The sequence below is a fragment of the Aquarana catesbeiana genome, linkage group LG10, assembly GCF_042186555.1.
Source record: "Aquarana catesbeiana isolate 2022-GZ linkage group LG10, ASM4218655v1, whole genome shotgun sequence".
Classification (NCBI taxonomy): Eukaryota; Metazoa; Chordata; class Amphibia; order Anura; family Ranidae; genus Aquarana; species Aquarana catesbeiana.
Window position 1 is genome coordinate 31,138,919 of NC_133333.1, and position 13,413 is coordinate 31,152,331.

General features: G+C 40.1%; 1 protein-coding gene across 1 annotated transcript in view; it reads right to left on the reverse strand.

Annotated features, from left to right (window-relative positions):
• Window positions 1-5,286: 5,286 nt before the first annotated feature.
• The window catches only part of LOC141110536 (interferon-inducible GTPase 5-like), a 30,094-nt gene continuing 21,967 nt past the window's right edge, over window positions 5,287-13,413 (reverse strand). The window contains exon 2 of the mRNA XM_073601923.1: window positions 5,287-11,890. Coding sequence (XP_073458024.1) covers window positions 10,672-11,890 — 1,219 coding nt within the window. The 3' untranslated portion in view covers window positions 5,287-10,671. The remainder of the gene's footprint in view (window positions 11,891-13,413) is intronic.

Here is a 13,413-nt window from a genome sequence, read left to right on the forward strand (position 1 = left end):
ACACTCTGATGTAAGGGGGATGCTGTTGGGGACACTATGATGTAAGGGGGATGCTGTTGGGGACACTCTGATGTAAGGGGGGCGCTGTTGAGGACACTCTGATGTAAGGGGGATACTGTTGGGGACACTGATGTAAGGGCGATGCTGTTGGGGACACTCTGATGAAAGGGGGGCGCTGTTGGGGACACTCTGATGTAAGGGGGGCGCTGTTGGGGACACTCAAAATTAAAGTTTGCCAGTCATGAAGAAGTCCAGGGCCAAATTTTTGTCCCAGTCCAGCCCTGCTGAATGGCTTAATAGCACGCCCAATTAACGGAAGAATTTGATGGGTTGGCTGTATAAAATAAATCCACAGATAAGTTTCTATTCTGATGAAGTAAAAGTGGAACTAATCTGTATATACACCCTGGAAAAGAACGATAGGAACAGAAGAAATGTTAATAGTTTATTTTTATCAATTAACAAAACCACTTCCAGGACTCCTTGTTCTTCTTTATCCTGAAGATAGTTCCTAATAGGAATGGGCCAAACACCCCCCCCCCCCCCGGTTGGGTTCACACCAGAACACCTCGAACAGGCAAAATGTTCTAGCGAACACGCAAACCCTTAGTCTTCCTGTAAAGTGGCGCATCTGTACAATGTATAGAACATGCCGCAGCAATAATGACATTTCTAAAGGAAAAAATTTAATTTAAACTTGCTTGCGGCTGTAATGTATTGCCGGCTCCCGGCAATATAGATGAACAAAAAGAAAAACAACGGTGTGGGGTTCATACCAGGCCCATAACCGGGTGACATCAGAAGGGGGTGGGGTCACCCAGTTACGTCACCAGGTGGCCCTGCCCTTGCCTATATAAGAGCTGTCAAAGCAAAGAGACAGCAGTCAGCGGGAAGCCTCCTTGTTAATCCTTGTTAAAGCCCCCCACCCGCAGACCCCCAACTACCGGCCAGGGTTGTTGGGAGGAGGCCCTTGTCCCCATCAACATGGCACCCCAAAGCACCCTCCCCATGTTGAGGGCAATTGGCCTGGTATGGTTCAGGAGGGGGGCACTCGCTTGCCCCCCCCCCCCTTCCTGGCCTGCCAGGCTGTTTGCTCGGATAAGGACCTGGTATGAATTTTGACTTTTTTTTCTTAATTATGTCATAGGGTTCCCCTTAACCACTTCAATACACTGTATTATATACTCTGCAGTGTATTATATACACTACACTGACTGCACTGTATACTCTGCACTGCGTTATATACACTATACTGACTGCACTATATACTCTGCACTGTACTATACTCACTACATGGACTGCACTATATACTCTGCACTGTATTATATATACTACACTGACTGCACTATATACTCTGCACTGTATTATATACACTACACTGACTGCACTATATACTCTACACTGTATTATATATACTACACTTTATACTCTGCACTGGATTATATACACTACACTGACTGCACTATATGCTCTGCACTGGATTATATACACTACACTGACTGCACTATATGCTCTGCACTGCGTTATATACACTACACTGACTGCATTATATGCTCTGCACTGTATTATATATACAGTAGAACCTTGGATTGAGAGTAACTTTGTTTGAGAGCATTTTGCAAGACAAGCAACATTTTTAAATACATTTTGACTTGATATACAAGCGATGTATTGATAAACAAGTAGCGAGTATAAAAGAGACGAGAGGCGCCTCTAAGTGTAGCGATATGGTTACATTTAATGAAGGTACTACATTTAGAAACTCTCATTGTTGATGATTAAAAGAGGCACATCTAAATATGCAGGTATCCAGGGTAATGCTGTCCACATAGACCATCCTCCTCACCGCCACTGGCGTCATCCCTTCCACAAGCGCTTCAAGCCTCACTTTCAGATCGCTCTACTGCAGGGTAGTCTTCCCAGTCATGATTTCAGACTGACAGCGGTGTGAGTTGGCGGCGTGGAGGACGGTCTATGTGGACAGCTTTACCCCGGATGCCTGCATACTTAGATGTACCTATTTTAATCATCAACCATGTGAGTTGCTATATGTTGTACCTTCATTAAGTGTAACCATACTGCTACACTTAGAGGAACCTCTCTTCTCTTTTATACTCTGTAGCTCTTTCTGGAATTAACTTCTAATCCCCCTGTGGAGGCTTCCATTTGTGGATGCACATTTTATGGGTACACAACCTATCACATTGCTATAATCTTTTTATATGGACTATAAACTATAATAGCACTGTGCAATAATCCACTTACGTTTAGGCAGTAACTCTAAGCCTGCTGGCGGGCAACTCTGGGCTGGAGGGCATGGCTGGCGGGCAACTCTGGGCTGGCTGGCTGGAACTTTGCCTCTTTACTTACGGTATCTGGCAACAACTCTGGATGGCAGCTCCGCCTCTTCCAGGCCATACTGTGGCTGCGCCATGTGGGATGTCTGTACTTGTGAAGTACTTTACGTACACTTGTGGGTATGTCCGTACTCACGAGTGTACGTAAAGTGAGTGTACTTAAAGTGGGGTATGCCTGTAGTTACATTGGACCAGCTTAGACTAGTGTAATTATACATTATACTCATTTCAGGGGGTGGCAAACTCATTTCGGGGAGGTGGTACGGCGCTTCGCGCCATCCCCCCCCCCAATTTAACACAACTACAGGATGATCGAATGAAATGGAATAAGTATACACAGGTTTATTTCTTCTGAGAGATATTAAAGGAACACTCTAACCGTCATGACCACTTCAGTGATCTGAAGTGATCAAAGTGGTAAGAGTCAGTATGAGGGATGGCATGAATATACTAAGGTGGTTTAATGATCAGCTTCTTTCTAACATGGACTCACCGGAGAAGAATGCAGTCTGTTATCCATCCTGTTGTCTTGCCTTGGGGAGAGCTTTGGTGACTGTGTTGTCTTGTTTGCTCTGTCCTCCCTGGGGAGGGGGGGAGGGGCTCGGGTGCTGACAGGAACACAAGACAGGCAGAGATCGAGCTTCTCCTTTCTGGACATTCCTCTGCAATGCTCACAAGCCACCACTCCTTATCCATGGACCAGAGGGGACGGGGTGTCTTATCTAAACAGTGGCATGTCCAGGCTTCTAGGGTGACACTCTCCTCCTCCCTCACTCGCTTAGCCCTGTGACAGCTCAGTGTCCAGTCCGCACCAGTTGTCAGTGCTGTGTTGACATTTCACATCCTCCCTCCAGTTCCTCTCCACGCCAAAAATTTAGAGCTTCTACAGAGCCAATGAGAGAGGAGGGGTGTGGATTGAAGGCAGAGGACCCAACCAGGATCGAAACAGATGGCCTGACACCGCCCCCACCCTGTACACTCGCTCAGGATCAGCCCTTCCTGGATATTGCAAGGCACTCGCGGGTGTTCGGGAGCGGCTCCTGAAATGCGGGAGTCTCCCGCATCTCGCAGGAGACTTGAGATGTCTGGTATAGTGTAGTGTAAGTGTAGTGCAGTGTTTAACACAGCATTACATAACATTTAGTGCTGTATACCATATTTTTTTGGTTGCCTCCTGGGTTTTTGTGGGGGTTTGTTTGTCTTTTTTTTTTTTTTTTGGTCCCCTGCTTGCCCCCTTTTTTTAAATTGTCAGCTGCAGTTTTTCTGACTGTGTGTGCTCCCCCTTTTTTATTTTTATTTTTTTTTACAGTTTTTACATTTACATACATCAATCCTCAATTTAAAATGCACCAAATACCAATTTTCATTCAATAAAGTGCATCCACTCACACATTTACCTGTTTCTATTAAATTTGGTTAATAAGCCCCCCCTGCCCCCTATCATGTCTGGGAGGCCAACAAGGAGAGACAGATGTTGCCATGCCACTATGAGGGGGCCAGCAGCGTCTGTGTCCACAGGCAAAAGTGGACGTGGACACCTTTTTCTCTGTTTAGTGATGTTGGCCGTGCTATCCAGCCACAGCATGTAGAGGAGGTGGTGAACTGGCTTACTAAACCATCATCATCCTCCTCATCCTCTGTCACCCAAGCAGAGACTGGTGCGTAGTCCACCGCAGCTGCCAGAGTGGCTTATTCTGCCTTTAGAAGGTTACGGGGTGAAGGCACCACCAACACCCAAGGACCAATTTTTCCGCAACTGTGTGACAGGGGCATCAAATTTCAATTTTTTACAGCAAGGCCAATTTTTAGTTTTATCAAGAGTACCTCTAGAAGGTTATAGGCACCACCACTTACTGAAGAAATCACAGTGGTGTAGTAGCCCATTTGACGTAACGCGTATAGGGGGAAGAAGTCGCAGTGGCAACGTCATCCCGCGAGCATCTTGTCGTTTTTATGCATCCTGAGTCCGCACTGCTCAAGTGCTGCGTTTGTGAGTAACGCTTTAATGTTTTTGTGAGGAAATAAACCGTTTTGATATACAGAGAGCACTAGATTTTGCCTTTTCTGTTCCTATGTGCACCGGACCCCATTGAGGGAATCTGTATTGGCTGGTATCCACCTAATCAGCCGGAGGCAGCATGGACAGAATAGGAGCTCCATGACCAGCTGATTCGTTTAGATCCCTGAGAGGGAACCTGCTTTTTCTGACCTTCTGGTGAAACAGAACATGAGGTGAGCGGCTAGGATATTGAGGTGGAGGAGAGCACTTGCATTTTCAACGTTTATGCACTAGTTATGTGTTGTGCGTTTTTGTGCAGAAGACTCTGAGGATTATTTTTGTGCATTTGGACTCTTCTTTTTATACATTTTTTTTCTTTTGAGTGTGTGGACTTTATCTTTATTGTCTATTGTTCACTATTCCCATATATTCCTGTATATTTCAATATTGTGTATTGTTCACTATTCCCAGTCAGGGAACATGATAAAGGTTATTATTCTTTGAGCATTTTCTGTGTGTGCAGCAGCCAGGTGGGGGGGGGGGTATTTTCCTTTTTTTTTTTTTTTTTTTTTTTGTGGGATTTTGTTATATCACTTACTACTCATATCACTATATAGTGATTAAGGTTATTATTATTTGCGCTGATAGAGATTTGTTTTAATGCTGGTAGGTTAATTGGCTCCTGTCTAAATTGGCCCTAGTAAATGTATGTATGTATGTATGAATGTGAGTTAGGGATCTTAGATTATAAACTCCTGGGGGTAGGGACTGAATGTACAATATACTGTATATGTAAAGTGCTATGTAAATTGACAGTGCTATACAAGTACCTGTAATAAATAAATATATAACATTTTCAAAATACAAATGATAATGGAATTGCAATAGTTGGCTTTATTAATATATGAGTAGTGAAGAAAGAGTCTTGAGTGTGAATAACACAACTTTTATTTTACTTGCCGGAATTTCAAAAGCAAGCAATTTATTTAATAAAAATGAATACTATTATCAATTGTAACAAAAGGTTAGTAAATATAAGCTTGTTTAGTTTAGAAAGAAGATTAGATGAATTTGCCCTCTAAAATATGAAAGAGAAATGTATTGTGCAATTTGATGTCCTATGAATCTTATACAATACATTTAATTTGACTACTCACTGTGCTACAGTATGTGATCGTTCTTTAAACAGTCACTCAATGAATTGTCTTGTGGATTTTGTAATTTTATATCCTTTACTATTCTGAGAATTACTGATCCATTTTGGTAGTCTCCCTGTCAGGTATTTGCCGTTCTAATTTGGATACCTACTTTTCACAGGAAACAGTTACAAAAATGGAAGCATTCATATACAAAACTCTGAACCCCATTCCCCTGCTCTGGTTGATGAGTAGTACAGTTCCATAGCAAACATTTGCCTACTAAGTTACCTAAAGAAAAAATCCTGGTATGACATTTTTTACAAAGTTACATTGGTCCATAATCCTAGTAATACTGTTGTGAATTGTAATGTTTTTTGACAATTGCGAAACTGTATTATTAGTGTGCACTGTGATGGGAGGTTTGTTGCTAGCTTTGCTTTGGTGGCAGTTAGTGGCAGATATGTTTGATTTAAATTGGATAAATATAGCAAAGGGGGTAGATGGTCGAATGTTTCCACTCATTGTGTGCTTAGCGAACCCCCGGCAAGCTTTAGATTTTTTGAGATATAGAACAGATGAGCTGATGACTGCATTAGGTGGACGAGTGGCCCTTTCGCTGGTGCTCAAATAGTTGTTCTTTGAGGTTTGAAAATGATGAGCAGAAAACAGGTAGGAAAAGGAAAAATATGACCTGTATTGATGCTTAGATTGTGATTACTGCAGTAATATATGTGTTGAGTTTAAATGTTGAGCTCTTTTGTTGGTTGTTTAGCTAGCTATTGGTGAGGAAAAGTTGCTTGTATGGATGATATGTAAAAATGCATTTGGCTACTGATGTTTAAGTGAGTTTTTGTATGTTTAACCGAAAAGATCAGTAGTTAGCAGGAATGGCTGCAGCTTGCAGCACCCCCCCCCCCCCCCCACCGGACAATGGACAATAGTCCAGCATGTTGTGAAAGGAAGAGCTGCAGCTGTAGACTGTATTTGTGAGAGTCTGCTTGGATGGAGACGATCCCTTAAGAGAGGGAGATTTCCCCTTAACCCACCCCCCCTTAAAAAAGCTTGTGCCTGTGAAAAGCAGGACAGTGCTGAACATCTAAGAAATGCTTAATTATGTTGAAAAAATAACATCCTAGTTGAAATTGTTAGTTTTTGTTATGTAAATCTAGGATTATTTGAAAGAAGAAAAGAAAGTAAATGGCTGATTGATGTTAAAGCGGGGTTCCACCCAAATTTTGAACACTATCTGTATGTATTCTCTTCCTTGCCTAGAAGCTGACATGCCGTTTAAAAAAATTTAAATCGCCGTAATTACCTTTTATTTTTCTATTCTTCTTTGCACTTCCTGGTTCTCCTCCCGTGGGAGTAGGCGTGTTTCTAGCCTCTCCCAGACTCCTTTGAGCTAGTCTCAGGCTTCCCAGGATGCCACTGAGCATGTGCGGGAACAAGCAGTGAATGCTGGGAGCACAGCATTCACCACATCCAGGAAATAAATGCTTGTGGGCTTCACATGCCCACAATAAAGATGGAAACCGCCTGCAGTGAATAATATAAGTTATTCTTTCCGACTAAATCTGACACAGGCGGACATATTACACACAATATGTGAGTATGTGATGCTGAGAAGAAAAGTTTGTGAATGAACTGAAAAAAAAAAAAAACGATAGATAGGTGAACCCCCGCTTTAACACCCTTTAAAATCCTGAATAGCAGTCATGATTATTATAATTTTATTGGTGAATGTAATAGTGTGATGTTTTAGGCTACAACACTAATTTTTTTTTCGTTAATACAGAAGGAACCAGATCTATTCCTAGAAGTTTCGTAGATCTGTATAGTATTGAACAAGAGGTTGCAATAGAAACATCAATATGAGTTTGGTGATGTATAATGTTTGTGCACAAATGTAATGAACACCATATAATGTTCTTGTGAATTATTTCAACCATGGTTAATGACAACTTTGAATGAACATCCTTTAATGAAAATCCACGTGGTGATAATTAATTAAGTAATATGAGCTTAATTAATACGGGTTATAAAAATGCACTCATGAATAACAGAAATAATGGCCATATGTTTTGTAGTTTGTGGAAAGTGTTGGTTAAATGTGTTTGTTGCTAACTATTTGTTACTTTCTAGGAAGGAACTGTAAAAATATCACACTAAATACCTTTTATTTTGTTTAGTTCCTAGACATTATTAAACAGCATCAATCCACCTGTCTGATATGGTTTGATGTCCAAGAACTAAAGATGAAGATTACAGTAAAACTGAATAATTTATGTTGTTTTTGTTGTTATTTTTATACAATATGCAAATGTACTGAAAGTTTTCATTGGAACTGATTGTAACCCAGAGCAGCTAATACTCTTGATGCTGCATGATAGATTTATAAGGGTTTTCTCTGATTGAGTTGGAATATAAAATGATATAGAACAAATAATGTTTGAATATTGGCGGCAAGATTGTTTTGATATCTGGAATTATATAATACTTGAAATGGTTTGAAGGGTGTAAGAATACCCAAACATTTACATATATTGTTCTTTTCTGTGTATATGTAAGCTAAATTATGGCAGCATCTACTTCTGTATATTCTGACATATTTTTTTTGGTGGAACTGTAAGGCATTACCACTGTGGGAGTGTGCCTGGGGTTTTACATATAAAGTACATTTTCCTGCATGATTGACAGTTTAAATTTAAAGTAATCATTTTGTTTATAAAGGAAAAAAAAAGTACTTATGTCTACTTATAATTGTGCATTTAGGTTAATATTATTGCAATGAACACAATTTTTAAGTCTTTCAACATGAGGTGTTCTAGTGGTATATATATGGTCAGTTATATCTGACACTCAGTGATTCATTGACCACCCTGTTCTATACACCTGATTGAGTTTTCATAAAATTCATAAAAAGAAAAAGAGTTATAAAATAGGTTCTCAGGTTTTGTTTTCCTCAATTCTCCTTGATTGCTTGGGGTGGGACGGGCATGTAGAGTACAGTGACACGTATGCATGGGCATATTATATGCACATATTGGGATCAGTGTAGACAAGAGCCGGTTAGCCTGCCAGAATGTCTTTAGAGTGTGGAAGGAGATCAAAGTGCATAGAGGAAACACACATGAAGCAGTTTAAAGTTGGGCCTATAATTTGAGACAGAGTAGTGTATAGTTCAGGTGGGGGATGAGTAATATACCTGTAATAATATTTCACCTTTAATGTAGAAAGCTGAGTTTTTCAGTGTTAAGCCAGGTCACTAATGGTTATCGATTTGCCTGTTCAGAAATCTATAATGGGCTATATGGGCATTGTTGTTAATTAAGAAATGTTGGACTGACATATTTGGTAACACACCTGCCATGATGTCAACTAGAAGCATATTGGAGAAAGGAGACAAACACTTTTGACAGCAGCAACAGTCTATAAAGTCTTTACCAATGATCAGCAGCTGAACTGTTGGTGCAAGTTCCACCTGTTCTGAGGGTCGAGTACCTGAACTGTTCCATCCGCTATCATGGTTAAGTACCTGAATTTGATGGTGAAGTACTTGAACTGTTTTATCTTCTCTGATGGTCATGTGCCTGAACTGTCTGTAAAAGTTCCAGCTACTATGTGGTTATGTGCCTGCATGTCTATGACTTGTGAGCTGCAATAGTCCGAAGGATATGGACTTTGTATTCTACAGTTCTTTCAGTTCTACAGTTTTCAAGTGCTATGCTGCAGCTGCGATCTGGTAACCGGATGTCTAAGACTCTGCTGTCCATCACCAGATATGGAGGACTTTGACAAGTATTTATGCGTTTAAACTCTTGGAAAGGAAAGTTTGATGCTCATGCCTGTACTTTCAAAAGGAAGTTTGGTGTTATTTTGTTAGTCCAACATATAGTTGTTTTTATAAGCCTGGACATTTTTTATATTTTTCAGCCCTAACATAGCAGAATGAGATTTCCTGGACAGGTAAATCAGACAGAGAAAGTGGGTCAAGAGATAGAACTTTAGATAAATAAGACGAGGTGTGGTGGATGTAAAACTGTTATACATTGATTTACATGTGGAAAATACCCAAGGGGTGGGATTTCCTGTAAAGAAGAGCAAGAGGGGAAAGGTTCTTTCAAGTGCACTATAATAGGCTGATAGGGAAGACTTGGACTTATTTGTTGGATGCAAGAGACACTACACAGTTGAATCTTTGTTAATGCCTGCCCATCACACCAATGTGAGCATGTTGGACACCTCATTCTATAATCATGGCACCTCTTTGTAGCTGTAACAGCCTTCACTCTTTTAGGAAGGCTTTCCCTGAGATGTTTGTGTATTTCTGTGGGGATTTGGGCTCATTCAGCCAAAAGAACATCTGTGAAGCCAATTACTGATGTTGGATGAGAAGACCTGGTTAGAAATCGGCATTCTGAAAATAATAACGTGGAGGGTCTGCATGATTTCCTTTAAAGGAGAAGAGGGGAAAGTTTTCATCAAGTTGTTAAGGAAAGACTTGGAATTGTTTGTCATTTGTTGAATGCAAGATGTACTACACAGTAAAACATTTGTGGACTCCTGACTACCATACCAATATGAGCTTTCTGGAAACACATTCCATAATAATGGTACTAATATGGAGTTGGTCCCCTCTTTGCTGCTATAACAGCCTCCACTGTTTTGGGAAGGTTTTCCACAAAATTTTGGAGTATTTTTGTGGGGATTTTGGCCCATTCAGCCAAAAGAATATTTGTGAAATCAGTTACTAATGTTGGATGAGAAAACCTGGCTGGAATTTGGCAATCTAATTTATCCGAAATGTGTTCATTGGGGTTGAGGTCAGGGCTCTATGTAGGCCACTCCATACCAAACTCATCAAACCATGTCTTTATGGAGCTGGCTTTGTTCAGGGGGGCACAGTCATGCTGGACAGAAAAAAGACCTTTCCCAAACTGTAGCCCAAGGTTGAAAATGCACAATTGATTGCTGTATCATTAACAGTACTCTTCACTGGAAACAAAGTCAATAATTAGGAAGGGTGTCCACACACTTTGAGCCCTATAGGTAAGTGTGATGGTTAGGAGTCTACACAGATTTAGTCATAGTGTGCACATTTGCAATGTGTAATTAAGAGGTATTTTTGAAGCTGTGTGTAGCAGTCATATGAGTAACAAACCTATGATAACATTTTCTACACAGAAGACTCTAAAGCTTTTTCGAGAACTCTTACTGCATCTTCAGCAATATCTTTCAAGAAGCAATAAAGCATATAATATGTTGTACCGAACGAGATGCCACCTGCTGCAGCTGTGCCAATCACAGGTATATTACTAGCTAAATATTCAACGAACATGAGTGACCCAGCTGCTCCTCTGGTTAATAAGGTGGTGATAAGCTCTTTGTTGATCTCTGTTACCAATATAGGTGACTTGATCACAGACTTCAACTCATTGACATCTTTACCAAATCTGTCGGCCAACTTTTCAAGAGATCCTTGATCCAGGCCAAATGCATCCCGATATCTTGTCATTTCTCTCACCAAGATGCCAACATCGCAAGCCACTGACAGTCCCGGAATAGGAACTGTTGCCACAGCACAGGAGACACTTGACCACTTCCAGATCTGCTTCTTCAGGGCTTCTCTTTTCTTGTCTAGAATTGGGAGGGAAATATTGGGCAAACATAACATGAACACATGTCGCTTTTGACTTGGAAGTTCCTGTTCAAGAGTCTCTTGCATTTGATTGAAGTCATATTTGTTAAAGTCTAGAGAGGAGAGGAGAAACACCTTTGCATCTTGGATCCCTCCATCATTTAGGCATTTAATGCAGTCATCCCGAATCTCATTCATTATATTCTCTTCATTATAAGACTTTTTCCGACGCTTTTGAGAAGCATACAAGTCAGAATCTACTTTCGACCGCACAAAGTAAAATTTCTTTCCCATGGACTTGATCTCTTTAGCCAGCTCCATATCATTGTGTCGGAAGCGTTCTGATGACATGATTATAAAAAAGTCATATCGATGGAACTCAACAGCTTTGAGGTAATCGCTTGGATTAAAATTTGGGGTACCAATTCCGGGTAGATCCCAAAATGTCACGTTATTGTACTGTGGATGTGGATAGGCTTTTGGTTCCTTAGTGGTTTCTGTGACTCCTGTTTTAGCAGCACTATCTTCTTCATCATTATCCAGGCCGCGGATGGCATTGACAAAAGTAGACTTTCCCGATCCTGACTCTCCTGTTACTGCAATGTTTAATGGAGCATTTTCAATATCTTTTAGAGACTGACTGATTTTTTCGCTTGCTGCATATAGGTCACCTTCTTCTAAAGCTGCCCTTAATTCCTCCACTTCTTCCTCTGAGATCATATCAAATGATTCCAAAGAATCCATTTCAGAAAATTCCCTAAAGAAGAATGAAAATAATAAAAATAATGTTGCATAAGTTCTGTAGCATGACATTTTAAAGAGACCCTGTCATTCTCTAAAAAGGTCATTATGGCACCCTGCTAAAATAGAGGGGGTACAGTGCCTTGAAAAACTATTCATACCCCTTGAAATTTTAGACATTTTGTCATGTTACAACCAAAAAGGTAAATATATTTTATTGGGATTTTATGTGATAGACCAACACAAAGTGGCACATAATTGTGAAGTGGAAGGAAAATTATAAATGTTTTTCCAATTTTTTTACAAATAAATATGTGAAAAGTGTGGCATGCATTTGTATTCAGCCCCCTTTACTCTCATACACCGAACTAAAATCTAGTGGAACCAATTGCCTTCAGAAGTCACCTAATTAGTAAATAGATGTGTGTAATTTATTCTCAGTATAAATACCGCCGTTCTGTGACGCCTTCAGAGGTTTGTTAGAGAACCTTAGTGAACAAACAGCATCATGAAGGCCAAGAAACACACCAGAAAGGTCAGGGATAGTTGTGGAGAAGTTTAAAGCAGGGTTAGGTTATAGAAAAATATCCCAAGCTTTGAACATTTAACGGAGCTCTGTTCTATCCATCATCCGAAAATTTAAAGAGTATGGCACAACTGCAAACCTACCAAGACATGGTCGTCCACCTAAACCAACAGGCCGGACAAGGAGAGCATTAATTAGAGAAGCAACCAAGAGGCCCATAGTAACTCTGGAGGAGCTGCAGAGATCCACAGCTCAGGTGGGGGAATCTGTCCACAGGACAACTATTAGTTGTGGTCTCCACAAATATTACTTTTGGATAGCCTGGCTTTTAAAGCATGTTTTTTTTCAGTTTTGGATAGAACAATACACAACCAGAATACTATACAGGTCTTTATTGTATTTTTTATCGCTGCTGGGGAGATTCACCCTCGCTGTCTGTCCTGGTTTTTTTTATTGTCACCAAAACCAGAAAGTGATGGCAAAACCAAAATATTACGGCTGTCATCAGAACAGGAATAGAGTGGACTGCTTCCAATGGGGGTCACCCGTTCCAATGAATCCAATCTATCTAAAAGGGGATTTCCCCTCACCTCCTGCTGTGTCTCCAGGACAGGAAATAAGAGTAAATCTTCTAATGAAATGAACAGCATAAAAATAAAATAAAAATATATTTAATTTCCTATTAATTATGAACTTGTGACCACTCAATAGTACTTTTATTTAAATAAGGCAAAGTAGGGAGCACATGGCAACAAATCAAAGACCAATCCTTTGTCATATACACACCAAGAAAAAGAAAAGGATGATAGAATTTTTCAGCTTCTACTGGAAAGTATAAAACATATCTAACCAAATTTTTGGATAAAAAATAGATTTTATTATCACAAAATTCTCATTTAATAAGCTTTTTTTTAAATGCATGCGTGTTAGGTACACATTTATCCCCTGATAAGAAGGTTTACAATTCATTTTACAAGATTTGTGTACCTTTTCTTTGAAACTAACCTTTAAAA